The sequence below is a fragment of the Arvicanthis niloticus genome, chromosome 19, assembly GCF_011762505.2.
Source record: "Arvicanthis niloticus isolate mArvNil1 chromosome 19, mArvNil1.pat.X, whole genome shotgun sequence".
NCBI classification, from domain to species: Eukaryota; Metazoa; Chordata; class Mammalia; order Rodentia; family Muridae; genus Arvicanthis; species Arvicanthis niloticus.
The window spans coordinates 32,869,397-32,895,799 of record NC_047676.1 but is presented as its reverse complement, the minus strand read 5'-3'; the positions used below and the strand labels follow the sequence as shown (position 1 = coordinate 32,895,799).

General features: G+C 43.1%; 1 protein-coding gene across 1 annotated transcript in view; it reads left to right on the top strand.

The window, feature by feature from the left end:
• Nucleotides 1–5,494: 5,494 nt before the first annotated feature.
• Nucleotides 5,495–26,403, top strand: part of Oxct1 (3-oxoacid CoA-transferase 1) — a 124,599-nt gene continuing 103,690 nt past the window's right edge. Inside the window, exons 1-4 of the mRNA XM_034523346.2 lie at nucleotides 5,495–5,884; nucleotides 14,192–14,300; nucleotides 16,044–16,134; nucleotides 24,812–24,947. Of these exons, the coding sequence (XP_034379237.1) occupies nucleotides 5,807–5,884; nucleotides 14,192–14,300; nucleotides 16,044–16,134; nucleotides 24,812–24,947 (414 nt within the window). The 5' untranslated portion in view covers nucleotides 5,495–5,806. The remainder of the gene's footprint in view (nucleotides 5,885–14,191; nucleotides 14,301–16,043; nucleotides 16,135–24,811; nucleotides 24,948–26,403) is intronic.

Below are 26,403 nucleotides of genomic sequence, written 5' to 3'. Positions count from 1 at the left end.
GTGTTCTCCTGTTTGTGCTTAGAAATACCCAGGATTTCCTTGTAAGTGGTGTGGTGTAGTAGTAGTAGGTGTAGTGGTGTGTGTGGTGGGGGTCAGTAGGAGGTGTGACTATAATCTGTGGGAGACAGTAAAGGAGACTTGACTACAGATCCTCTGGCTTGTCTCTATTCTTTGAGTCTCTTCCCCTTCTTCCCCCGGACTCTCTCTCTTGCTAAACCCTGACCTGCGGAACAGCACGGGTCTCTACAGATGGATGCAGAAACAGAAAGCTGAGCTGTCACATCTGGACCATAAGCATGAAGCAGACAGCATACTGAATTAGATGGATATATACTCTCAACTCTTGTTACCAGTATACACATTCTCCAACAAGACCATATCTCCTAAACCTCCCCCAAACAAAGCTACCAACCGAGGAGCCATGTGATCTAATTCCCAGGTCAATGGGAACACTTCTCATTAAAACCATTACATTGCACTCTCTGGCCTCCATAAGCTCATAACTATATCTTAATGCAAAATTCCTTTAATCTGATGTCAAAACTCCTCATTGTTTCTCACCGGCTCAATATTGTTTAAAACTTAAGAGCTCAAAGTGTCTTCTGAGGCTCAAGGAAATCTCTAATTGTAACCCTTGTAAGATCAAAACAGATTACATATGTTCAGTGTATAATGCCCCAGAATATACACTAACTGTCTAAGTGGGAATACTATGACAAAATAAGATCAGAACTCAATAGGGCAAACACTAAATCCTGTAGTTTCACATCTGATGTCAAGGGGATTAGATGCCTCTACACCCTAGCTCTGCTGTCTGTGACAGCTCTCTCTCTCTCTCTCTCTCTCTCTCTCTCTCTCTCTCTCTCTCTCTCTCTCTCTCTCACTGGTTCTGCCCCTGCCTGCAGTTCTTCTTGGCAGTGTTAATCTTACCAGTTGGGAATAAGACCACTACCACAATCTTTGAGCCAAATATGAAGCAATCGTTAATTAAATACTGGGCAGGAGAACAAACTCTGGCCTGGTTCATTCCCAGGTTCCCAGAAAATGGCCATGAATCACTCTTGCAGAGGCTTTAAAAGGCAACCCCACAAGTCCAATCAAGGTATAATCAGGGACAATCGTATATCCTGACATACTTCCTGTTTACTTACCTCTGCCCAGCTGTGATCAACACATCTGGTACAGTTAGGGCAAACAATCTTGTTTAGGAGAATGAAAGCAAGTGGCTTCTTATCTTCCTTAAACAACAGCCTCCAGCCTTTTTGGGAGAATCTGTCCTTGGAGAAGGGACATTTTTTTGTTTGTTTGTTTGTTTCATGGATCTCTTAGGCACAGTAATTAAAATGTAACTTTGTCACAGCAGGTAAGCCATGGCTGCCAAATCACCAAAATTTTGGGACCTTTACTCCAAGAGGTTTACTTTTACAGCTTCATGAAAAGCTTTCTCAGGCCTCTTGCCTTCTCAAAGCCTTCATTAGCTCCCCCCTCTTCCACACATTTCTTGGCCCCAGCAACTCTCCGAAGCCTATGGAGAAGAATCCAGTCTTGGTCTCCTTCATGCATCTAAGATAATAGCATCATATTGAGAAAGCTGCTGAGTTTGGCTATCAACACTGGATGAATCGACTGAAGCACAGCAGCAGCTGCTTTTGTTTGCGGTTGCCTTCTAGGAAGAGAAAACCCTCTTAGTCTTTTTCCTTTCAGAATCTAGAAGCTTAGCTGGGTGGCGTCTTAACCGTATTCCAGAGCAGAGCAGGCCTGGCCACAACGTTGCTTAACTTCTGAACCATTATAGCCTCTCTTTCAATGCAAACCTTACTGTAACATTCCCAATGATCTCTCTCTCTGTCTCTCTGTCTCTCTCTCTCTCTCTCTCTCTCTCTCTCTTTCCCTCTCTCCAAACTGTATATTTTGTATTTCTTTGTGTCTCTTTTCCATTATAGATACAAAACATCAATAAAAGCCACGCCACAGACTCAATGTTCTATAGTCTTGAAATTTTATTCACCAAAGAAATTATTATGTTACTTTAAAAAGTTACCTCTAGGCAAGTTCTTAGGATCAAAGCCTAAGGCCATTCGATTCTTTGCCCAAATATCACAAGGAAGGGCTTGGAGCCCAATGGTTAATAGTGTTCCTCTCTGAAACCTCTGGAGCTGGGCTTCCACAGTCCATATTGCTTGCTCTCAGAACAGCTATCTTTCAGGCTTCTATTAGGATTACCTTTTAAGATCTGCTTAAAGTATCCAGCTGCAGTTCTAGTCCAGATCTCCACAGCCTTCCGAATCCCTCCTCAAGCCAACACAGTCAAGTGCTTCACAGCATCCGCCCACTCTGGTACCAACTTCTGTATTAGTTGCTTCACTGTTGCCGTGATAAAACACAATGATCCAAAGCAATTTATGGAAGAAAGAACTTATTTTTTGGCTTACAGTTCCAGAGGGATCAAAGTCAATTATTTATGGCAGTCTCTCCCTGACATTGGAGAGGCTGAGAATCCAAAGAATTCTTGGATGTCCTATGATGAAGCTGAGTGCACTATATCGCTGTGTTTTTCTCCTGAAGTTTTCTTAGCACCTTAACATGACTCTCATTTTCATTCTTTCTGACTGTGTAACTCATACATTTTCATTTTCTCCCATGAAAAACATAATAGAAAAAAAATCCGATTCATTTTAATGTATTACTTAAACAAAATCAAGTAAGCATTATTGCTTCGAAGGAATTTGAAAATATTAAGTTAACATAACAAGCAAATCAAGGCACAATGGTTTACCTAGTAAAATGATACTTAGCTTTGCAAATTTATATGAAACTTGAGGTAAGTTTGGTTTATTCGCTTTCTTACTGGAGGACAAGTGTTTGAAAGATTTCCCCCCCTCCCCCCACTGCTTAAAGGACTATTGTATAAAGTGAGGCATTTATGCATTTTTGTAATTGCCTCACACCACAGAGATAAAACTCCTGCTACTAGTTAAGCCGGTTAGACAACATATGAAAACAAGTCTTCAGATGCCCTGGATTTTCGTCCTGGAAGAACACGCTGCCTAATCACAAGGGAAGGGTGTCTTATCTTTCAGAAACTGCAGGAGCTGCAGCATTATATTTCAGAAGAATGAAAATGAAATCTCTCAAGCCGGAACAATCCAACAGGCTGCATGTACCTGGTGAAGAACACCTCAACTTACAACCTCAGAACAAAACACTTTCCTCTCTTCCTTTCTTTTTAAAGTCTTTGAATTTAGTTTTATTTCCAGTTTTTTTTAAGAGTGCAAAAGTTAAGTGGTGTAAGATTTTACAATGAAAAATCTCTCGAATGTGGAATATTTGTTAGAAACTGCCTTTCAGATTATTGAGGAAGGCAGTTCTGCAATTGCAGGCCAATAATCCTAGCTACTTGGGAGGCAGAGGCAGAAGGATTAGAAGTTCCGGTCCAGCCTGGACTACAGAGGGCATTTAAGGCTCAGCCAGGCAACTTAAAAATAGAACAGGGGATATACTGCATTGGTTGAGCGCTCATGCAGGTGTCCTTAGATTCAGTCTCCGGTCCCCACGCCCACACAAATGGGAGAGGGAAATGACCCTACTAATCAGAAATTTAAAAGAATTGGGATTTTTTTACATGCAAGGTAAAAATTAAAATGGCTTTTGTAGAATCAGGAAAAAAAGATTGGTAGAAAATAAACACTCTTTCCAAGTTGAACTGATGTCTTACACGATGTTGAGCAGGTGTAAAATGAAGCCCTGGACTCATCAAAAATGCAGCCCCCCTTTCCCTTCTGACTGTGTAGTAGGGAGGCTGGTTTTGTTTTCTTTTTTTTTTTTTCTTCCAGGAACCTTAATTCTATAAAATACAAATTTTAAAATACCCATCTTCCTCATCTAGGAGCAACAAAATATGATCAGCCAAGACTGAGTCAGATGACTACACGGTAAGTTGCCAGTGCTTTTTTTTTCTTCTTCCTTTTTAACGTGGCCCTGGAGGGGAAAAAGTAGAAGAGCAACTGCAGTGCTAACTTTTGTAGTTCCTTCCATAAACTGCCACACAACAGCTGCCATGAACTGTTAGGACTAGCCATGAGACCTCCGGGTGAACATTTAAACTCTTCACAGATTATTAAAATGTGCCCCCAAAGATCTAGGATTACTGAGTTCACTTCTCCTATGTTTAACTTGATAGTTTATATCCAGGTTAAGACCATAACCTTTTCAGGAGACATTTTTGTGTTAGGGAGTACTGAAAGAGTTGCTTTTCTGGACAGATTTTAAAATTCCTTATTCATTTGTTTTGTGCACATACAAATGCGTGCACATGCCAGAGTACATGTGAGGTCAGAGGAGGACTCTGCTGCAGTTGGTTCTTCCCTTGCTGCCATGTGGGTCCTGGGGATCAAATTGGGGTCACCAAGCCTGGAGGCAAGTGTCTTTACCATCTCACCAGGGCAGTAGACAGATTTTAATTAAACGGGATTGCTCACCCTTCATTGCCTTAGTGCACTTTTAAAGGAAGTTAAAGAATCATTTACTGTTGCCATGGGTTTTGTATCACCTCAGATTTAAATCATTCTTCCAGGACTCGATGAGCTCTTAATCCAATAAAAGGACTTACTGGGCTTCCGAGTGGTCTTTTCACTCTGCTCTGAGCATAGATCGTCCTGAAGAAATTGTTCAGGTCCATTGGGTGTCAGTCAAAAGGCATGATTGCACACACTCTGGGATAAGGCTGCCACAATAAAGAATAGTTGAAGGTCAGCCCGAGCCATATATAGAGTTTCAGTGGGACCTAAGAGATCTAGAGATCCTTTCACATACAAAACAGCAAAACCAAACAAACTCCAAAACTAAAACCTCCAAAAAGATAAAGTTAGTCCATCAACGAATTTTAGCTAAATTTAGTGTGGGGCATTTGTGTGTTCATTGTGTCCCAGAAGCCCTGCCTGGCTTTTCTCATACAAAACTACAACAGGAAGAACATTACAAGGTGAGGGAATTATACAACATGACCAAGGACGGGGAGGAGAGGAGACAAACACTTCTGTGTTTATACCTGCTGTGTAATCTCTGGAATTGTTGGGACTCTGGTGCCAGGAAAATTCTGGAACACAAAACTAGGATGATGGGGAGGAGGGGCCCAGTTCTAATCTTGTCCCTCTGTCGGTTGGTTAAGCAGGTCATATCTCAGCACACTGCTGGGTCTCTGAGGTAATGAAGGGCAAAACCAGACTTGAAGAGAGTTGGGGGTGGTGGTAGTGGTTGAGAAATGTTAGAAATGTGAGCTGTCCAGACCTGGGAGGAGGAGATCTTTATCAGTGACCCTTTGTACCTATCCTCATTCCAGAGGCCGACTTGGAAAAGTAACACATTCAGTAAGAGAGAGACCCTCCAGCCCCTTGGGAACCGAAACCCTGGTCGATGGCAAGCCTTGAGCCAGGGGAAGGCAGGCACTAGCGCCCCCTCCAGTCTGAGTGGAGCGCCCGCCGTTGCGGGTGTGTCCGCAGACGAGCCCAGCACCTCCGGACTGGGCACATCCCGCGGGGCTCGCCCAAGCCGTGCTGCGTTTCCATTCCTAGCCCTGGGCCCCTCCCTGTCTCTCTTCTTGACAAGCCAGCAGGCGGCAAGGGGAGGCACCGCCCTGAGATCCCCGGGACGTCACTGACGCGCGGTCGAGCCTCCAGCCCGCCCCCCGGCTCGCCTTCCCTTCTCTCCTTAGCCGGTGACGCCGCCGCGGCCCGGGGCAACCAGCACTCGCACGCACGCACTCCCGCGCGCGCCACCTCGCCACCTCCTCCCGCACCCGGGTCAGAAGATGGCGGCTCTCAAACTCCTGTCCTCCGGGCTTCGGCTCCGTGCCTCCGCCCGCAGCTCGCGGGGCGCCCTGCACAAGGTAAATGGAAGATGGAAGGGGGCTAGAGGAAGGCCACGCGCGGGAAAAGCGCGGGCGAGCCGCGAGTGGCGCGCGCGTTCTTTGCCCTGCCCATCTCCACCGCCTCCAGCCGGGGATCTGGCGTCTGCTCGGAGACCCTCGGGTCTCAGGCTAGCCCCGCCGCCGGCTGTCTGTCTGTCTGTCTGTCCGTCCGTCCGTCTGTCCGTCTGTCTGTCTTTGCTTCTCCATCCGCTTCGCCAGTGGGAGCGAGATGAAGGCAAGCTGTGCTTTTTGCAGCGCTGGAGAAGCGGTCGGGGCTCTGAGCTCCACAGCCACACAGCAACGCCTTAGAGACAGACTGCCGGCGTCCCCGGGACTCGCGCCCCGATCTCCTGCCACTCCTACGGACTCCAGGCTCCCCGCCGACGCCCTTGGGAAGGGGTCCCTGCGGCCGCCGCCCTAGCTAAGGGCGGGTTGGAGGAGAAGGGCGGCGCGCCGAGGCTTGCGCCCCACCTGAGGGAGCTGCTGGCGCCGGCTGAGGCCCGGAACCCCGGGCCGGGTTAACCGCTGCTGGCTCAAGTTCACCGCCAAGTGGGCGGATGCTGTGAGCGGCGGAGGCGGACTGCCGCTCCCCATCCTCCCCTTCCCTATATGGCGGTAGAAAGGGGAACCCGGACTGGAGCGCTTGTCACGGGGCGTTTTAGCCTGCCAAGCGGTTGGAAGCGGATGGAGGGCTGGCGGTGCTCAGCTGCAGTCTGCGAACGCCTGGGTCCTTTACTCCCTGTCCCCCTCAGATCCAGATTAGAGACCTGTACTTTTCAAAGACTTAAAACAAACAAACAAACAAACAAACAAACACACCTTGACCTACAGAGTGGTATCCAGAGTCACCCTCCTAGTGGATCAGCGGGTGGTGGGTGTTTTTGCTTATACATTGTAGGGTGTCTCGCCTCTAAGCACACATTCGGGTTGGATATCAATGTGGGACCAAGGAACTGAGTGCCGGACAAGAATTCTGCACCAGGAGGATGGGTTCACCTTGGTGGGTTCCTTTGCTCCTCTTCCTTGAGCCTGCAAATGAAGATTTTTCTTTGGAGGTTTCAAATTGTAGTTCTGAACTTAAGAAGAGTGCATCGCACGGGCTCTAAACTTCTTTTCCTGTCGCTCATTTCCTTGCCTTCAATCTCTTAGTGTTAAGAAACTAGAGAAGTCATCACAACACTCCCGTGTGTGCTAGGCTAGGGAATGGTTCAGAACTGAGTCATTGCATTGTTAAATTCCTCATAGGAGGCATTTGGGTAATTGCATGCAGATTTGGTTGTATAAAACATTATTAAAAGAGCACTTGACCACCAGCCAGCCTGCTGCAAGTGATGGAGTAGATGCAAAAACCAGGACACAGACATGTCCTTGGGCCAAGGTCAAAAACATTCTTTTGACAGTGCCTGTTTGTCTTAGTTTAATTTATTCACTTCTAGTCTACCTCACTTTCAATATAATCATTAAACCGTTTCTCAAGCCAGCAAAACTCCAGGAGGATGAGTTATAATTATGGGTTTTGCTGTTTCTTATTAAAAAGTTCACGGCACAGTTCAAAGTTAGGCCCCTCGGTTATGATAAAAGAAGGCCCGACTCCTGCTTTCTGGAGTATTCTTCCAGCTCATGCATTGATTGGTCTTACTGCTTGCCTAGCGCTTAAGTCATCTGCCTCTGTTGAGTTGTAATACCTGTGTACTGGGACCATGGTATACATCAGTCCTTTGTTTCCCTCGACATTGCATACTGCTTTGCAAAGAATACTCATATAATATGCGCCTGAGAGAACCTGGCAGATACCTTAAGTAAGCTTGAACATTTCCCAGCTAAGTATAGCCAACGTGTAAACTGAGATAGTTATTAAAAATGCTTCTGGGCTTTTGTTTCAGGAGACAGGATCTTGCTATGGGGGCCAGGAAGGCCTGGCACCCATGATTCTTCTGCTTCAGCCTACAGAATTCTGAAATTACAGCTGTGTACTTATTTGCCATGCTTTATAAAACCTTTCTTCCCTCTCACCCTCTCTCCCTTGCTCCTTCCTTCTTTCCCTCCATCCTTGCTTCTTTCCCTCCTTCCCTCTGTCCCTCCCTCCCTTCCTCTCTCCCTCCCTCCTTGCTTCTTTCCCTCCCTCCCTCTGTTCTTCCCTCCCTCCTTTCATTTTTCCCTCCTTCCCTCTGTCCCTCCCTCCCTTCCTCTCTCCCTTTCTCCTTGCTTCTTTCCCTCCCTCCCTCTGTTCCTCCCTCCCTCCTTTCATTTTTCCCTCCCTCTGTCCCTCCCTCCCTTCCTTCCATTCATGGTGAACAAGTTCATTGTCTGAAGCTGTAGCATGACCTTGAATTACCTGGAGGCTTTTAAATCTAAATGCTAGGCCCCACTAAGGTTTCTAGCTTGATAGGTCCTAAGTGGATCAATTCATGTTGAACATAGGCTGATTCCTCTTGGCAGAGATGCCAAACTCCTCCTGGCAAGCTTGCATGCTATTCACCTGAATATTGCTGCCTTTTCCTCCTAACTGGTTTTCTTTTCCCTTTTCCTTGACTTCACGTCCCGATTTTGTTTACCAAACTTCCATTCGAAGGTAGGCCCTATCAATCTTTCCGTGTCATGGTTTCTTTTTAACAGTCGTGAGGTGACATTTAGACTCCACTTGGGTGTATAATTCTCTATCACTCTATCATTAAGGTAATACTTATATTTAAAAAACAAACAAACAAACAAAAACAAAGTGTTTGGGACCAGTGAGATGGTGCTGCATGAAGACTTATAACTAAAGTTCAATCTCTAGGACTTACATGGTAGCAAGAGAGAACTGACTGCTTCTGTTGTCCTGTCCTCTAACCTCCAGAGGTTCACTGTGGCACATCCCTTCCTTACCCAGAAACAAACACATGCACACACGTGCACACACACACTATGTATATGTATATATGTATATGTATGTATATGTATATGCACACACTATGTATATATGTCTGTATATGTGTGTATATATGATGTATATGTATATACACACACGTACATATATATTTTCCACTAAGTTCCTTGTTGGATGACAAGGAAGAGAGATGTAGGTAAAGGAAACAATAGTGTCAGTGGATGGTTAGGAAGGAAGTCAGGGGATGAAATTTAGGCTCCACCATGGAGTAAGACTTCTGTGGTTAGGTCTAAGAAATTGAAGATTAAATGGAAATGGAAGTGGGGAAACATTATGGAGAAAAACATTTTGCACCCCAAGAATTTTGTTTCTTTCATCAAAATCCTTAATCATTGTGTTCCTCACTCAATTTTAATATCAGAAATTAGTGCCAATAATAAAATGGGGTTCTGCTGAAGATAGGCAAGTGGACCAATATGATATTTGATGACTAAAAGCTTGGTCAAAATACCCCAAAATAAGTAGACGTTTGAACTGTACCTGTTATCGCCCCGCATTCTGGTGCTGGGATTGCATTATCCGGCTGGGGCTCAAACCCAGCATTCTGTTCACACTAGGGAAATCCTCCACCAATGCGTTTGGTTTTAGCAAACACCAGTTCATTTATAAAACATATTGGAAGAGGTTAATTAGGTGTGAAGAGCCTCTTTGAACTTGCCTGTTTAAGGGAGAAAGGTAGATGTTATCAGCAAACACTTTGTCCTAGTTGCCAAATCTTAGGAATTAGTGCCAGTGACAGAGATGTTTCTTGACTCTCAGGGACACAGTGTGAGTAGAGGAGCTGGTGTGTGTGTGTGTGTGTGTTTAAGACAGAAGAGGTAAAAGCTTCCTTTAAGAGCCTGCCTTGTGCAGATCCTGAGGTTTGGAGGATCCTCTGGTACAATTAGCCATGGGCATTGGGTTTCCTCCTTGCCCCACTGTCTGCACTCGATTCCTGGCTTGCCAAGTAATCTCTTAATATGCAGACTGGCAAACTGGATTGCAGTTCAGATGATCGTACTGCTGGATAGTGGTGTGTGTTGTAGTCCCAGCTTTTTGGGATCGAGACAGGAGGGTTGCTTAAGCCCAGGACTTTGACACTAGCCAGACCCACATAGTAAGATGTTGTCAAGGGGAAGAAAGAATGAAAGGAATGAGCTTTGAAGGAACGGAAAGGATTCCTAAAGCTGTTTTGAAAATCTTCAACAACTATAACCCGCATGAACTGTCTGCTGTGGTGATGATCCTGTTACAAATTTTCTGTGTGGGTGAAATCATTGATGTGGCAGGGGGCTGGCAGGGACTGTGAGGTGAAACATTAATCTCCAATAGTCGATAGCTTGGTTTTGCTGTCTTCGAAGGGAGTGGATAAAAGGTGTCATTTCCCAAAGGAGTCTGACATCCCTAGGTGTTTCTGTAGTCAGGCACACAGCTTCATTGTAACTGTGTCTTTGGGAGGCAATTGACAGTTGTCATCTTTAGCCCTCTGCAAGCTCCTCACCTGACTTTGACCAAAATAGCACCTCTCTACAGGGACATACTTAGTGGTTACATAATTTTGACACATGTCTTCAGTCCTGAAAGGAGGGTACTTTCACCCCCAAGAATATTCAAGAAAACACTGCAGCTAGGTGGGTTTTGTTTTTGTTTTTTTTAAGATTTTACTTTTTGACAGTGTCTTTTCATATAGGACTTGGTAAGTTTGTATGCACCACAGGCATGCATGTGCCTGTTAAGGTTAGACATCACTGTATCCGTTGGAACCACAGTTACAGACATGGGGCCCCTTGGAACTGCAGTTTCAGACAGATATGGGCGCTGGGAACTGAACTGACTACTCTGCAACAGTGAGTGGTTTTCACCACTGAGCCGCCCCTCCAGCCTACCTACTGATTTTGAATTTTAGTTGTATAGGTACTTTTATGACAATCGCCCACATCGGTTGAACCCAAGGCCTTTTGCCTGTTAGGCAAGCCCTCTGCTACTGAACTACATCTGCGGTACATACAATGTCTACCTTTTCTGAAATATGTCTTCTTCTTTTCCTTCCTTCCTTCCTTCCTTCCTTCCTTCCTTCCTTCCTTCCTTCCTTCCTTCCTTCTTCCCTCCCTCCCTCCCTCCCTGCCTGACTCCCTCCCTCCCTCCCTCCCTGCCTCCCTCCCTCCCTGCCTCCCTGCCTCCCTCCCTGCCTCCCTCCCTCCCTCCCTCCCTCCCTCCCTCCCTCCCTCCCTCCCTCCCTTCCTTCTTTTCTTCCAGTCTCTCTTTCTTCCTAGAAGTTCAGAGGGAGACAAGCACTGGGTAATTAGTGCTGACTGCTAGTTAGTACTAGGACAATACTAATTATCAGCTACTACAAAGGGCTGAGATTCTTGCTAAGTGCGTGGCTGTGTGCTTCTGCTTCTGCATTTTCAAAGGCTCCCAGGGCACAAGACAGGGGAGCCAAGTCTTCTAGCAAACCCTGTGGAATTCCACAGTGAAGCAGTCCAAGGTGACCTCACCTTTCAGACTCTCTGTGTATAGAGGAACTCTTTCATTTTCTTCCTTACGCTGATGAAACCTGGGCTCCTCTTCCTGAGACAGAGATAATGACCGTAGAGTTACACATTATAGAACAGGGTTCTCATAAAGATTTGTTGTGTGTAAATGACAAAGTAGAACAATAGCACTTTCAGAAGATGTGGAAGAGCAAGGACTGTGTGACAGGAAGCCAGAATCCAAGACTAGTTGCTCTGCCCTTTCTTACAGTTTGGATCATTTGGCCTGTGCCTTGGTCCCTCTGGTGCTGGAATTGCAGGCATGGACCACCATGTCTATATTCAGGCTACCATATTTATATTTATTTCTGAGACACCAACTAACTAACTCAGTCTCTCTCTCTCTCTCTCTCTCTCTCTCTCTCTCTCTCTCTCTCTCGTGTGTGTGTGTGTGTGTGTGTGTGTGTGTGTGTGTGTCTGTGTGTGTGTGTCTGTGTTTAAAACAGAAACAAATAAATCCATACTAGTTGACGACAGGAAGAGAAGAACGTCCTTTGTGGTTAAGCCCTTTCAAAGTCCTTGTCTCTCCCTCTACTTATGTCCTGGGCTTTGGGGCAGTGTGCAAACTCATGACCTGACCTTGACCAAAATAGAAACTTAAAGGAATGAAAGTCACATGGTCATGTGTGTAACCTCAACCATTATTGCTCATTTGACTTTCCTTCAGTGTAGATCCCATAAATAGTCTTTTGTGCTAACTGATAGATACTTAAAATGTTTTTAGAGTAATAAAAGAATGATAGACTTTGACAATCTCAGGTCGTAGCTGTCTGAAATACCGTTGGGTAGTCCAGTGGCTGGGACGTTATAGCTGGGCTTGACTGTCAGGGCACAGATGTTCCTCTCTCCACTCCTTCAGGTTAAATATATAGTGGGAATAAAGTGAAGTATTGTTAATGACTCATTAGTTACCTAGGACCCATTTCCTCCTTGTCTCTTGTCCATATTGTGGATACAGGGCAATAAGTTACTGATTTTATGAATCCTCACACAATGACTCCTTTGAGGCCCATCTCACTTGCTATATCAGACATCTTAGCCTGGGTACTTATGAAAGAAGTTTATTTAGTTTCATGGTTAAATGGAGAGGAGAAGTCCCGGATTCGGTGATTGCCTCTGGGGGAAGCATTGTGTTGCTTTATAACGTGGGAGAGGAGCAGAGAGACAAGCAGGTGTGTGCAGGAAAGGCAGCTTCACTTTAGAAAAGCCTCACCTTGACAGTCAGCAATTCAGTGCAGGAAGAATTCCTGCCAGAATGGACCCTGCAGCATCAATACCTTTGTGCAGGCTCTGATACCTCACTCAAGTTCTACTGCCTCTTAACACTGTTCCACGGGGATCCAGTTCTGACATGGGCTTTGGAGGTGACAAAAACCATCTACAGACTACAGTGGGCCCAAATAGTTCACTGGTGTGGCCAACTAAGACCTCTGTGTAGTGGTGGTCTGCTGTTGCGGTAAATCTCCTGCCCATAGGGAGTCCATTGAATAAAGACACAAGTCAATAAATATCAAATGAATGCTGCATGCCTGTTTTGGGCAGATTTACCATTAAACTACACTATTCTCTGGCTAAAAGAGCTCTTAACAACTTGTGGTTTCCTAGGTCAAGGTCTTCTTCATTTTCTCTCTCTCCACCAACTGCTCTCTGCTTCCACCAACTGCTACTCCTTTTGCTTCCACCAACCTCCTCCTCACTCCCTTCCACTGCCCAATCACTGGCTGTAGCCTTTATTTAACAAATTTGATTGGACAGAAGGTTTACAAGATTCACTCCTCCTTCGCAGCCCCTCCCAGGAGTGGAATTACCATGACAACAAGAGGCTAGGGCTATCCACCACAGTCTGCTGCCTTTTCTCCATCTTCCTTAATAGCAGCATAAGGAAGGGTGTCCTCTGGTGTGCTTTTCGTCACTTGTCTCTTTAGAGTTTCCCTATCATCTGGAACTGACCACACTGTACCACACTCTCCCCAGACAGCAGTAGTCACACCATCATATAGATTAGATAGACAGTGTAGAATTTGGCACACGTAGGGTCTCAGTATTTGTCGACAGAATGGAAAGCTAGGTTACTATTAGAAATTGTGATTATTGTCACTAATACTGTGAATTTGCATCCCAGGATGTGATGTGAGTCATTTTTTTATTCTTTTTTGGATTTTCAAGACAGGATTTTTCTGTGTAACCCTGGCTGTCCTGGAACTCACTTTGTAGACCAGGCTGCCTCTGTGTCTGCTTCCTAAGGGATTAAAAGCATACGCCACCATGCCTCATAGCTACTTTTATTCTTTGTGTGTGTGTGTGTGTGGGGGGGTGGTAGTCACAAGTGACACAGTTGGATTGTTTCTCTATAATAAAAAATGTGGATCCAAGGGACCGTGGTGAAAATCTGTAACTAGATCACGCCTATCCTGTCAAAGATAAACCATTTGAGGTCCAACTCTTTACAGATAGAGTAGTGTCAGAGAAACAAAGCACTATTAGAGAAACAGTAAAATGATATTGCAGAAGTTAGAAGTTGAAGGAGTTGGGAAGATGTTGGTCAAAGGATGCAGTGTTGCAGTTAGATAGGAGAACTAAGCTTAGATCTATTCTGTGTCATGGTGATGATCGGTAACAGTGACTATACTTGAAAACTCTGAGTAGTTGTGAGATATTCTTAACACAAAAGAAAGTGTGAGGTAATGTCATGTTAGAAGACTCCGGTTATTCATTTTGTAATGAACACATGTATCAGAATGTGATGCTATATACTATAGACTTACAGTTTTGTCAATTAAAATGTAAAATGTGTAAAGTCAAGTTGCAAATGAGTGTTCACTGGATATGTTTTCAATGTTTCAGGGGTGTGTCTGCTACTTTTCTGTCAGTACTCGTCACCACACCAAATTTTACACAGATCCGGTAGAAGCTGTAAAAGATATTCCAAATGGTGCAACCTTGCTGGTTGGCGGTAAGTAATGGGGCTGTTCTTGTTGGTAATACTCATAGGTTTTAGGAAAATCATGTGATAACATGGTATAGATTCAAAGTGCCAATTATTTAACATTTAGCTCTGACATATTTACTGTTTTATATTTATAACACACCATGACACATATCATAGTTTATTCCTGAAAGATTAACACCTTATTATGGTACTTTTCCTTCCCCCTTTTTCTGATTATAATTGAAAGCTGGAAGTTTGAGCTTCGGGTATCTTATCAAGAACCATGATGGATCCCTACATCCTTGGGAATTCTGGTGGACTTGAAACACATGCCTCATTTTGTCATTGACCCTAGCCACTCTTTATTGTTCCTATTTGTTAAGCTGGAGAGCAGAGGGTCTCTTCGTTGTTGAGTCTCCTATATTCTGTTTCCGTTACTTCTTTGGGATGTCTTTTGTAGCCACTGCCTCAGATTTCCCACTTAACTTCCTGATTCTTGTATATGGAATCAAGTCTTATTTTAGGACTGTTCTTTACTGAATGTCTCTCTTAAATCCAACACTTTTGGAAGAATTTTAAAGATATTAAAAAAAGTGAAATTTATTGGCTTAGTGCTCTAGTTCTGTAAAATATACTAACACAGATGTATAACGGTGAATGTTGAAATAAACAACTGGATATGATTTGAATTATGAAGAGGGAAATTAGTACACATGCTGTATATGAACTAATTACTTTTGGCCTCACCTTAGTCAAATGAAAAGGAATTTTAATCCAGCAACGTGGCTGCTCTGGTAGGAGATCACATCCAAAGACCTAGGACTGTGTGATCTGGATGGAATACAGACTCCTAAAAAAATGACATGTAGTTGAGGAGCAGACAAAGTGATGAATCAGAGAAAGATTTGACAGAATGAGTCAGACTCAGGAGAATAGACAGGAAGGAAAGGATATAAGAGCAGTGCAGGGAGAGAGGTGGAGTGGAGTTAAGTTGAATGAGTTGAGTTCAGTGGAGTTAAGTTGAATGCAGTTGAGTTCAGTTAAGTTTGGTGCAGTTTGCTTGAATGAGTTGAATTCAGTGCAGTTCCGTTGAATGTGGTTGAGTTAAGTTCGGGAAGTTTCCTTAAGTTCCGTTCAGCAATGCAGACAGTATAGTCAGTGCAGTTCAGTTCATGGAGTTCAGAAGCAGTTTTTCCAAACAGCAATTCAGTCAGAAGCCGAGAGAAGCCATTTTGAATCAGTCTGCTTGGAGAGGAGTTTGAGCAGAGGAGCTGAGTTGAAACAGCCAGCCAGAGTTCAGAAAGAGCTAGATAGAGTGAGTTTGTTCTGCAGTAAGTCTTGGAGGCTGAAACATTCTGCCCCTAGGTTAGCAGATGGGAGGATGGAAAGCTGAAGCCTTCGAGGTCTGGACTTGCAGAAGATTAGATTGTGCAGAGGCTTAAAACTTCCAGGCCTAGGCCTAGAGATAGTTAGAAATGCTCTGGGCTCTTGGTTATGTCTCTCATCCCATCCCTTCCTCTGAGGCAGTAAAACCAACATTTACAGTCAAAGCCTTTACAATGGTTTCTGGTGATACATAATGGTTTGAAATACTGAGATCCAGTTACGTTACTGACAGCTGTTTATTGAGTTGACAAGATATAGTTTTGTATTTGCTGTATTACATCTAACAGCATGCTTTATGCTTTTTCTCTTCTATTAAGAATAGAGTACATATCTTGAAAGAACATTAAGTGACACACATTGCTTCCCTTTTGTGCTTTGAAGGTTTTGGGCTGTGTGGTATTCCAGAGAATCTTATAGGAGCTTTACTGAAGACTGGAGTGAAAGATCTAACTGCAGTCAGCAACAATGCAGGGTGAGTGGACTTCTGAAATGACTAGCTAGAAAGAAATGCCAGTTTTAAGATAATGCTGAATAGTTTATCAGCAATCAGAGATGAGACCCCTAGCATATTATTCAGTTTCAAGTGGTTAGCCCTCAACACATGTATACCCAAGAAACACCAAATAAACTCAAGTAAGATCTGCCTGCCTGCCTGCCTGCCTGCCTGCCTGCCTGCCTGTCTATCTATCTATCTATCTGATTTATCTTTATCTGATAAACTTGTATTTTTTTTAAAAATGTAAAGTATATTGTAAGTCAAAATTAAAAAAATTGAAGTTGGTCTTTATGTTCTTTGTATTAGAGGCTATTATGTATAAAGCAAAGTGGACATCAATTTGAAATCTGTTTCAAGTTCTTTCTTTTGGTTATATCATTACGCCAGATGCCATATAAAGACATGCATTGATCATAAAAAATGTTGTTGGTCTTGAGTGGATGTGAAGGACATGCTGTCACCTTAACAGCAGGATTGGAAATCAAATGGTCATAATAAGCCATTGTTTTAAAAAGACATGCACGTGTTGGTACATTTAGTGATGTCAGAAAAAGCTATTTGTATGCAAAACAGTTAGCTATCTACCCTTTTCCGACAAATAGATAAATGACTTTGACTGTCTTAAGATGTTTAAAACGTAACTGAATTAGCAGTTTGGCTTATTAGTATAAAGGCTTTGAGAATAAACAGTGTAGATTTTCTTGGAAGAGAGTGATGGTAAGAGTTCATTTGGAAAGACCTCATATTGTGGAAGGAAGTGTAGAAGTCACTCTCAAAGTTCAGGGCACTTACCTTGTGTTGTGTGACACTTTTCAAAAGGAGATGTGAACAAATGTCTCCTCAAGTTGGATAGGGATCAGAATGTAGACCGAGACAATTAATGATACCACTGGCTTCTAGGCTTGATGAACCCATTTTATTGGAGTTATTTACAGGAATATGGGCAGGGGTTACTTACCAGAACATGGACCATTCAAAGGCATCTGTGTCACCAAAAGCTCACTCTAGCATGAGTGATGGGCCCATAAAAAATACAAGCCTGGAGCTCTGTCCCTGACTTGCAGGGAACAGGACAGGTTGGAGAGTCTTCTCAGCAGTTCTTAGTTCTTACATAACCTTGGGCTGGAAGGGAACTTGGGAATCTGGTAGGTTTCAGGGACTTCCTGATCTTGCTAGTTATTATGTTTTCTTTAATATCCTGAATCTTAACAGTCTCTCTCTAAAACTTCCTACATTTTAATGAGCTTCCTTCCAGTATGCAATGTTTCATTTCAGAGAAAATGGCTACCTAACACTTTTGTATGAGAGAGTAACGGTTGGCCTTGGTGAGAGAAACGCTGCTTTAGGTTCACACTTCTGAATACTTTGATATATTGACGAAAAGGTTGAAAAGGCTGAGAATTTATTGATTTTTGATGAGCTTCAGGTTATAAGGCAGTGTGAACCAAAAGTTTCACAGTAAACTATCTGTCAATCATTTAACTCAGAGCCAAGGGCAAAATGGACACGTTATGGTATCAATGCTACTTTTTTCCTGACAATATTGATTTTGGGTTAAAGATGTAAAAGAGTGGGATATAGAAGACTCCCTGCTTACTTGTGGGAGGTTCACTGGTTAATTCACTTAGTTAGTATGTAAGCATGTGTACTTCTGATTTCTTATGTATTATATTAATCAGGATTAGGAGAATTTAGAGGGTGCAGTGAGTAGTCCCTCACTCAAAATAAACATTTTAGTTATGTGTCAGAATCTTCAAACCTGGAGTTAAAAGCAAGTGGACTCTGCTTTGCCATATTCCTTTTTTATTTCTACAGCTGCAGCTCTGGTGACCTCACTGAGCAGATACTGGCCATGTTGTCTTGACTGTGAGCATTCTTTAGGGTTCTGTTGTTTTGTTTGGGAAGGGCTAATGATGTCCTGTGATGCACGTACTTGTGTTTATGTGTTTAGCTCAGGAAACACTTGATTTGCATCATGGGATTAAACCTTACATCCACGGATAACACTTTTCTTTTATTTTTATACTTCTGTTACTACCAGGGTAATTATAAATTGTATGATTGAGATTAAAATGTGTTCCTAAATGAAAGCAAAGGAAGTAAAATTTCCCTAATGCTTACATTTTTAAAATAATTATTTCCAAGAAGTAAAATTTTAGAAAGTAGATATTCAGGAGAGATTGTTTTGTTGTTTGTTTTGTTTTGTTTCTTTGCTTCTTGAGACAGGGCTTCTTCTTCTCTTCTTCTGTAGCCCTGGCTGTTGTAGAACTCCCTCTATAGATCAGGCTGCCCTTGAACTCAGAGATCCGTCTGCTTCTGCCTCTGTAGTGCTGGGATTTTAAGGTCTGTGGTGCCACAGCTGGCTTCAAGAAGTTAAATTACAGATTCAGAAGTTAAATAATTTCAGAAGATGGATGTCTTTTGTGCAGGACCACATTAACACATTATAGATATTTGGCTTTAGCGTTCTTTTAACCACTAAAATGTCTAATTCTATAAAACCCAGAGTTTCCTTTCTTTAGATATTCTAGAGAAATGTTGGCTTACAGAGGTAAACAGTACAATCTGTTGGAAACTCCATCAGCATCACCTTCGATATCACGGAACACAGAGTCCGTTAGTGTCACCTTCCGTATCAAAGAGCACAGAGGCTTTTCCATTTTTCCTGATTTTCTATTTAGAAATGGCATGTCCCCATTTGCCTTAGGGTTCACACCTTTAGTCTTTGTATCATGAGCTATTAGATGTTAGGGATGTAGTTTACTTAATTATTTTATTTTTTTATCATCCGTGATATTACTATTATATTGCACAAATGTGTTTGCTGAGGTCATGCATTAGAGACACTACAGAAAGACACACTCTGTTTGTAAGCTATCTAATAGATTTTTCAAGGTCTAAGCACTAACTCTATCTGATCCAGTTGTTGAGACTCTTAGGCATCGCCTGGTTGCTATGCCAGGAGGCTCGTCTAAAACAAAGCAAAGGCCAAATACATAGTCAGCCCCAGAGCCAAGATCAACAAATACAGAAGGTCATCTTTAAATAGAGCCAACTTAGAATGTGTAATGTGTTGCAAAAATAAACAGAGAGGTATGAAAGAGTGGTCAGAAAAACTTCGAAGTCAATGAATGACCAACTGTGTTTGGGTTTTTGGAACGGACTCTGTAGGCCTGGAGGGAGCTGCAGATATTTAAAACTACGGAAGCCAAATGGTCTGTGTCCACCTTCATGGGTTGTTTTCTGATTGTGATTTTATTAGTCATAGCTCTGGATATTATCCCTCGGTAGCTGAGGAGTTTTATAGCGGAATGAAACCAGCATGACCCTTAAATAACCCTGTAGATAATAACAGAAGGGTACTGTTGCCACCAGCCAGCGCCTGTGCTGCCTTAAGAGAGACAGCATTTAGAAGTTTTATGCATAGAAGGTGGGGAAGAGAGCCCAAGCACTACAGATCCTGATATCACTGGTCCCTGGGCCCTAATCTCCCTGATCGTGCCTCCCCTAAGCTCAGTCCAAGCAGGAGGCAGTGGCAAGAGAGTGCCTTGGTTCATGGTGGAAGCCAGCAGTGGATCCAGAGGGAAACACTGAGTGAGCTGGTCAGCATTAACTGTCAACTTGATGTCACCCATCCTTCACTGGGGAGAGAACCTTAATGAGCAGTTGTTTTGATCGGTTTGGCCTATAGGCATATCTTTGAGGGGCCGTTTGGACTGGATGAAGGCACAGCCCATGACGGTGCTACCGTTTCCTAGGCAGGGCGTCCTGAAGCCTACAGGGATGAAAGGTAGCTGAGAGCGAGTAAGGATCCCTGCGGAATTTCCTTTCTGCTCTTGACTGTGGTCGTGATAGCTTAATTTCCTGCCTTGTCTTTCCTGTGATCGGGGACCAAAGCCTGGAATTCTAAGCTAAATGAATGCCTTTTCCCTTCCCTCTAAGTTGCTTTTTTGTCAGGCTACCTAGTCACAGAATAGTTCATTTCTGTTAGAGAAGCTCTGACTGGAAGAGACACATGGAATGCAGCAATAAATTCTTTTGACAAGTGCTCACTAAGTATTTCTGCAGTCCCCTTACATACCATATAGCTGACAGGTACTTGGGATGCAGAAATTAAGAACCACTACCACCACCACCAAAGCAACGGCAGGCTAAGACCTGTTACAGACCTTCTATTCTATTTGGAAAAGACAGATAATAGGTAGTCAACTTAAAAATGGATAAATTTTCTGATACATTGGAAAGTTTTGTACCATGGTGTAAAAAACAAAGAAACAGAGTTAGGAAGAGGATTGGGGACCTCTGAATAGAGAGGCCACTATTAGCAGTCATGGCATAATCAGGGTGACACTAAGGTAACCTCTGAGCCCACACCTGAAGGATGTGAGAGAGGAGCCATGCAGAGAATAGTTTCAGAGACAGGGAAAGGCCCTTAGGGGAACATTTCTGGCAGGGCTTGGGAAGCCAAAGGACACCAGAGAGGCAGAGAAGTGACAGAAGAATAGCCCAGAAGGAATGACGTCAAATACATAGAAGGCATGTAATTAGTGGGCCTTGCCTGCTGCTCTCAAGCTTTTTGCTTTAGTCTGAATAAATGATAACTCTGCCGGGTTTTGAGCAGAGTGGTAGCCTGTTCTACTTCTGTGTTATAAAACACCTTATAAAAGGTGTTCTTTGGCTGCCATGTTCAAAGTGGATTGTAGGGCCAGAAGCAGAAGCAGATGCAGAAGCAGATGAGGTTGCCCTGGTATCCAGGTAAAGATGGTACATTGTAGAGCAGGGAGCAACAAATGTTTTGATGCCTAAACAAGTTGTGGAGATAGATTTGGTGGGTAGAGGGTAAAGATCACTTCTAGTTTTTGTCCTGCCCATCTCCAAGAGGGAGATGCTCTGAGGTCTGCTGGGCCAGGCTGCTGAAAGAAGCTAAGTTTGGAGAAGAAGTGCTAACCTGAAGCAGGGCTTGGGCCTTAGGAGTGGGTTAAAGACAAACACTTGAGGAAGGGTGTGGACAAAAGAAGAGGAGGAAGAAGGAAAGAACTGGAGGAAAGAAAGAGCAGAAAACTTTTCTCAATAGGAAGACAGTATCTCTGGTATCTGGAGACCTCTAGTGGACAAGTATATTATTAACCCATAGGGCTGTTTCTACTCCCCCCGCCCCCCCCCCAACTTTAAAGAAAGTTTCAACGTAGGATAGGTACTATCTGGGCAGGGGTTTGCTTACTGTCTTCCACACTTAGGGGAAGATTGGATAGATGAGAAGCCACAGACCTGCCGACTTCCCTCTTTGTCCTGGGAGATGAAGTCGATCTTGAGTGCAGTCTCCTTCATGGACTTCGTTGGAGCCCATTAACAGAAGCTGTGCACCAGACGGGAGAAGTACATGTTACTTAACCTTTAATTTTCCTTTGGGGAAAAAAAAAAGAGATGGAATGTACATTGTATAGATATTTTTATGCTGCTGATGGGTAGCAAGCACAGATTACTGAATGGTAAAGAGTTCCTTGTTAACTATACACCTTGAGGGATATGGTGTGCAGGGTGCTGTTCGGGAGGGGAAGAGCAAGCTTACAGATAGGAAGGAGCCATGTGAGCCACAGTGGGCACTGGTGAGCCCAGTAACAGAGCAGAGGCAAGTGGTTGCTGAAAGAAATGCTAGTGGTTTGTCACACGGGCTGCCACACTTAATGCCTTTGCATGTTAAACACGTGGGACGTCTCAAGGGGCCATTAGATTCATTAACCACAGTTCACTCTTCTGTTAGGTTCCATCGTAAAGCCACAGTTTTGCAGGAGATCAGTGGCTATGCCAGGAAGCTCATCTGGATGAACCATCATCTCCCCAGTGTCTCATGGTTGACGCCCTCTTCTCCATTCCTGTGGCATCCACCTTAGTTCAGATGCTCACTATTGTTTGGCCTTTTAACTGACCTCCCTGCCTTTGGTGTCATTTTCCAGAATTCATGGCATAGCCTGCCGCCTTTCAGCGGAATTGCCATCTCCTGTCCTGCAGGATGAAGTCTCTCCAGGCAGATCACAATCAGGCCTTCCTCCCAGTCTTGCCTCTAGTCCCCATCCCACTCATGCTGAGGTCTGAGCAAGATGCCTCTTACCTTAAGATCTCATCTCTGATTGTGTCCTGAAACTGTGTTTTCTTTTGGTTTCTGTCTATCTTTCACCTCTGTATGACCTTTTCCCCTCAGCTAGACTTTCTCTGCCCTCTTTCTCAGTCCATGGTCCTTGATCTTCTTGTTCCCATCACATATTATAAAGACACCACTTAACAATCCCTCCCTCTGCAATAATTACAGGCTTACTGTTTATTTCCTTTGAACTCTCAGAACTGGGCAGGGACAGGCATGGGCCTTCTCAGGGTTGTAGCCGCACAAGCTGACATCCCTTCTCTGGGGCTGCTAGGTGAATGAGTTGTGCAGACAACACAAGCCGCCTGTGAATGTAGTAATCAAAAGGAGGGAATACAGGCTACTGTTTCTAAGAGGATTTCATGGTCAATCCCATTGAATTTTTTTCATAATGTATTTTTATTCACATCACATCCCAATTGAATCCCCCCTACCTCTTCTCCTCCCAGTCCTGCCCTTACAAATTTCTCCCTAATCCCCGCCGCCACTTCTCTTCAGAGAATCCCCACCTTGGGACTCTCATGGCAGTTTTATCTTTTAAAGAAAACTATAAGTACCTAATATAGAGTGGTATAGAAAACTGACCCTATGTAAACATACCAATGGGACTTTACAAGCAATGCAGCCATGTAGCCAACACCTTTATAAAGACACGGGACAGGACCAGTCCCCAGGAAGCTCCCTTCCCAATGCCTGCAGTCACTGCTGTCATCCCCCTGCCCCATCTACATTATGGACACTTTGGACCACACACATCGGTCCTGTGAAAGTCTGAAGCTCTTGTAAAAGAAGTGATTCAACATGCACACATTTGTGTATAGCTTCTTTCACTTAGTGTTCTATCTGAGTCTGTCCATGGTGTCTAGTGCTGGTCCATCATGCAGTCTCATTGATGTATCTTACTACATTGTCTGGATTAAACTATAACTTATCTATTCTGTGGATGGACAATTTAGAGACTCTCATTTTGCCTGTAATGGACAATCTGTTGATGGATATATTATATATGTTGTTTAGTGAGCATTACGCATAAATTCTTCTTTGGTAAAGACCCGAGAGGAACTGGTAACTCAGTAGCACCTGGATTATGTTTTCAGTGTTAATAGATTTTGTTTTCAATACTGAGTCCTGATGCCACTCCCTAAAGTGGTCGGTACATATTCATCTTAGCACAATGAGAAAATTCTGTGTTTTCATGCCCTTGCCAACTGGTATGATTTTTTTCCTATTTATATAGTCATTCCTTTGTTGTCTCAATTATACAATCATATCTTTGTTATACAATTCTAGCTTGTTGTTTCAGTATGATTTTCACTACTAAAAAATATTTCTTCTTTAAAAAGAGTTTTAGATAGTCAGACCTGCGTCCTAGCACTTGGAAGGCTGAGGTGGGAGGGTCTCATGTTCCAGGCTGATTTACATTACGTAGTGAGACTGTCCCAGACAGACAAACCAACCTACAAAGTTTGTTTTCTCTCTCTAATTGGCTAATGAACGTCTAAAACCTTTGATTAGGGAGGGAAGCTGACTGGAAAGGGGCAAGCTCACATTCAGTGATTAGTCTATCCTATTACATGAATTGTGCTTTAAAATGTAGCACATTTTTCTTTGAAAATATTATAGGAATAAAGAAGAAATGTATACGTCTAGAGATACAGTACTTGCCCCAAATCTAAGAATAAACTGAATACTTTACAATATTAAACCAAAATATATGTGTTGTAACAAGCATAGGATTCATTTTGCTACCTGCAGTCTTTTCATTTGAGAGGACTGAGAACATTCAAGTATGTAAATATGGTTAGGTAAAATGCCTATGATACAGGAAAAGTTCTTAGACTTATGTATAATTTAGGCCATTGAAATATGGCCTAAATTACACATATAATAATAATATTTCATTCATCTTTATCTTAATATAGTACCTGTTCTTTCCAGGTGAACACAGCCTCTGCAGTGTTTTGGGATGTTTTCAAAGCATCTTTGCTTAGGTCCTGTCTCAAGATCACTTTGCAGCAGGAGAAAGAATAAACATGTGTAGTCTAGAGCTATAAAATGGATGTGGTCTGGGGAGTATTAGCTCTGCCCTTTACTTTCTGAGATCTTGAGGATGGGGATTAGAGATAGGATTTTACTGCATAGCCCTGGCTGACATGGAACTCACTATATCAACCAGGCTGGCCTTAAACCCAGAGCTCCACCTGCCTCTGTCTCCCAGGTGCTGGGATCCCTGTCAGCCTTTTAAATTGTACTCTCCCTGCCATTTTAAGAAAGAAGTCGAGCAGCCTTGTGATCATCTTGCAGTGGTGAGGGAGTAGAAGGAAAATGTAAATAGAATTCTTTAGTTTTTTTTTTTCAAAGTATTAAAATTTTGCATCTTTAAAAAAACCAAACAAACAAACAAAAAAAACCCCGAAAACAAAAACGACAACAACAAAAAAAAACAAAACCCATGTACTAACAGTGTTTTGTCAGTCGGTCTCATGGTTATCAACTACCTTCCTTTCAATTTAGGGTTGACAACTTTGGCCTGGGCCTCTTACTTCGATCCAAGCAGATAAAACGCATGGTCTCCTCCTATGTGGGAGAAAACGCAGAGTTTGAGCGACAGTTCCTCTCCGGTGAATTAGAAGTAGAGCTGACACCTCAGGTAAGGAAATCACCCTGCTGTTGTCTCAGTACCGGTTTTCAGAAAACCTCCTTTTTCCTTCTTAAATTTTCGTTGTTGTTTAAGACAGAGAGATGGTATTTGGTCAAACCAAGAGATTTTGTGTTTAGGTCACTTCTGTTGGATTCTGGAGGATTAATGTTTCCCAGGACAGTGGAAAATTAAGTATTGCTAAGTAGAAAATATTCAAGCTGCTGGATAAAATTTTTAATATGACACTACAATGTCCATTGAGCCAGAAGCAAACAAAAGGACTCACTGAAATGTCTGAGATTGTCCTACAAGGCAGATTTTATGAATGTCAGGGTTGGAAACTTTTTGAATAGTCAAATCTTGCTGACTCATGTCAGGAGAGTGAAGTTTGTCTGAGGGTGAATTGTCTCTATCTTAAATATGTCCTTGGACCCCTGGAACATTGAAGGTTCGAGTTTCAGCTTCAATAGTCCAGAGTTTCCCATATAGCCTTCACATTGTAGGTGAAGGTACCATGTCGCCTAGGTTGTGTATGACTGGCCACGGACCTTTACTCTTTTGCGTTATCTCTGTATTGTCAGAAGATGCATACATGGGAGAGGGACTTCCTTAATACTTATTAAATGTTTTTCTTTAAAAGAAGGTAATGTTTCTTTCCTCAACAGAGGGGGGCACCATACTCTCTTTCATTTTCGTTTGCAGCTTCAGGGCTGGGGTGGAAGGAACACTGATGGAGTGGTAGGGACTGTCTTTCCTTTTAGGGAAGAAAGGTGGCACCCACAGGGGTTTTGTCTACAGACAAACTCTCCTTTCAGGCTCTTGAGCAGTGGGCAGAGAGATGGGGGAGCATGTTTGGGAAGGGCAAACAGATACAGGGCAGAGTAGAGTCTCTTATCTATTTGTTGGAACAGAAAACCAGTTAGCTGATGAATATGATGTATGTGACCCATCTTTCTTTTCTTCAGCGTTACCTGTGTACTCACAAGGCTCAGTAACTGAGATCCTTACTGTTAGTTCCTTTGTTAAGTACTTAAAAGCCCCAGTGAATACAGAGTTCTCAGGTTAGGATAATGCAAACAGCATCATTGATAGCTATGTCAGTTCTGACTTCTGACTATTTAATTGACTGTCTAGTAAGCATGGGGTAGTAGCACCCTAGAAGTGGTTTCGGTATGAGAGAGGACATATTTAAAGTTAGAGTTAGTGTCCTACATGAAACCTGAAAGTCAGCTGGGGATGGGAGAGAGCTAGGGAATCAGTTTGAAATCATCTATCTCTGGGAGAGGGAGGGTCTTCTATCAGAAGGAGATGCAAAGAAACTTCACCTATACCTACCTGTTTCTATTGTGAAACAAAACGTTAAGAAATTTAAAATATGTATATATACAATTATTATTATTATTATTATTATTATCATTATCATTATCATTATTATTATTATTATATGTGTGTGTGTGTGTGTGTG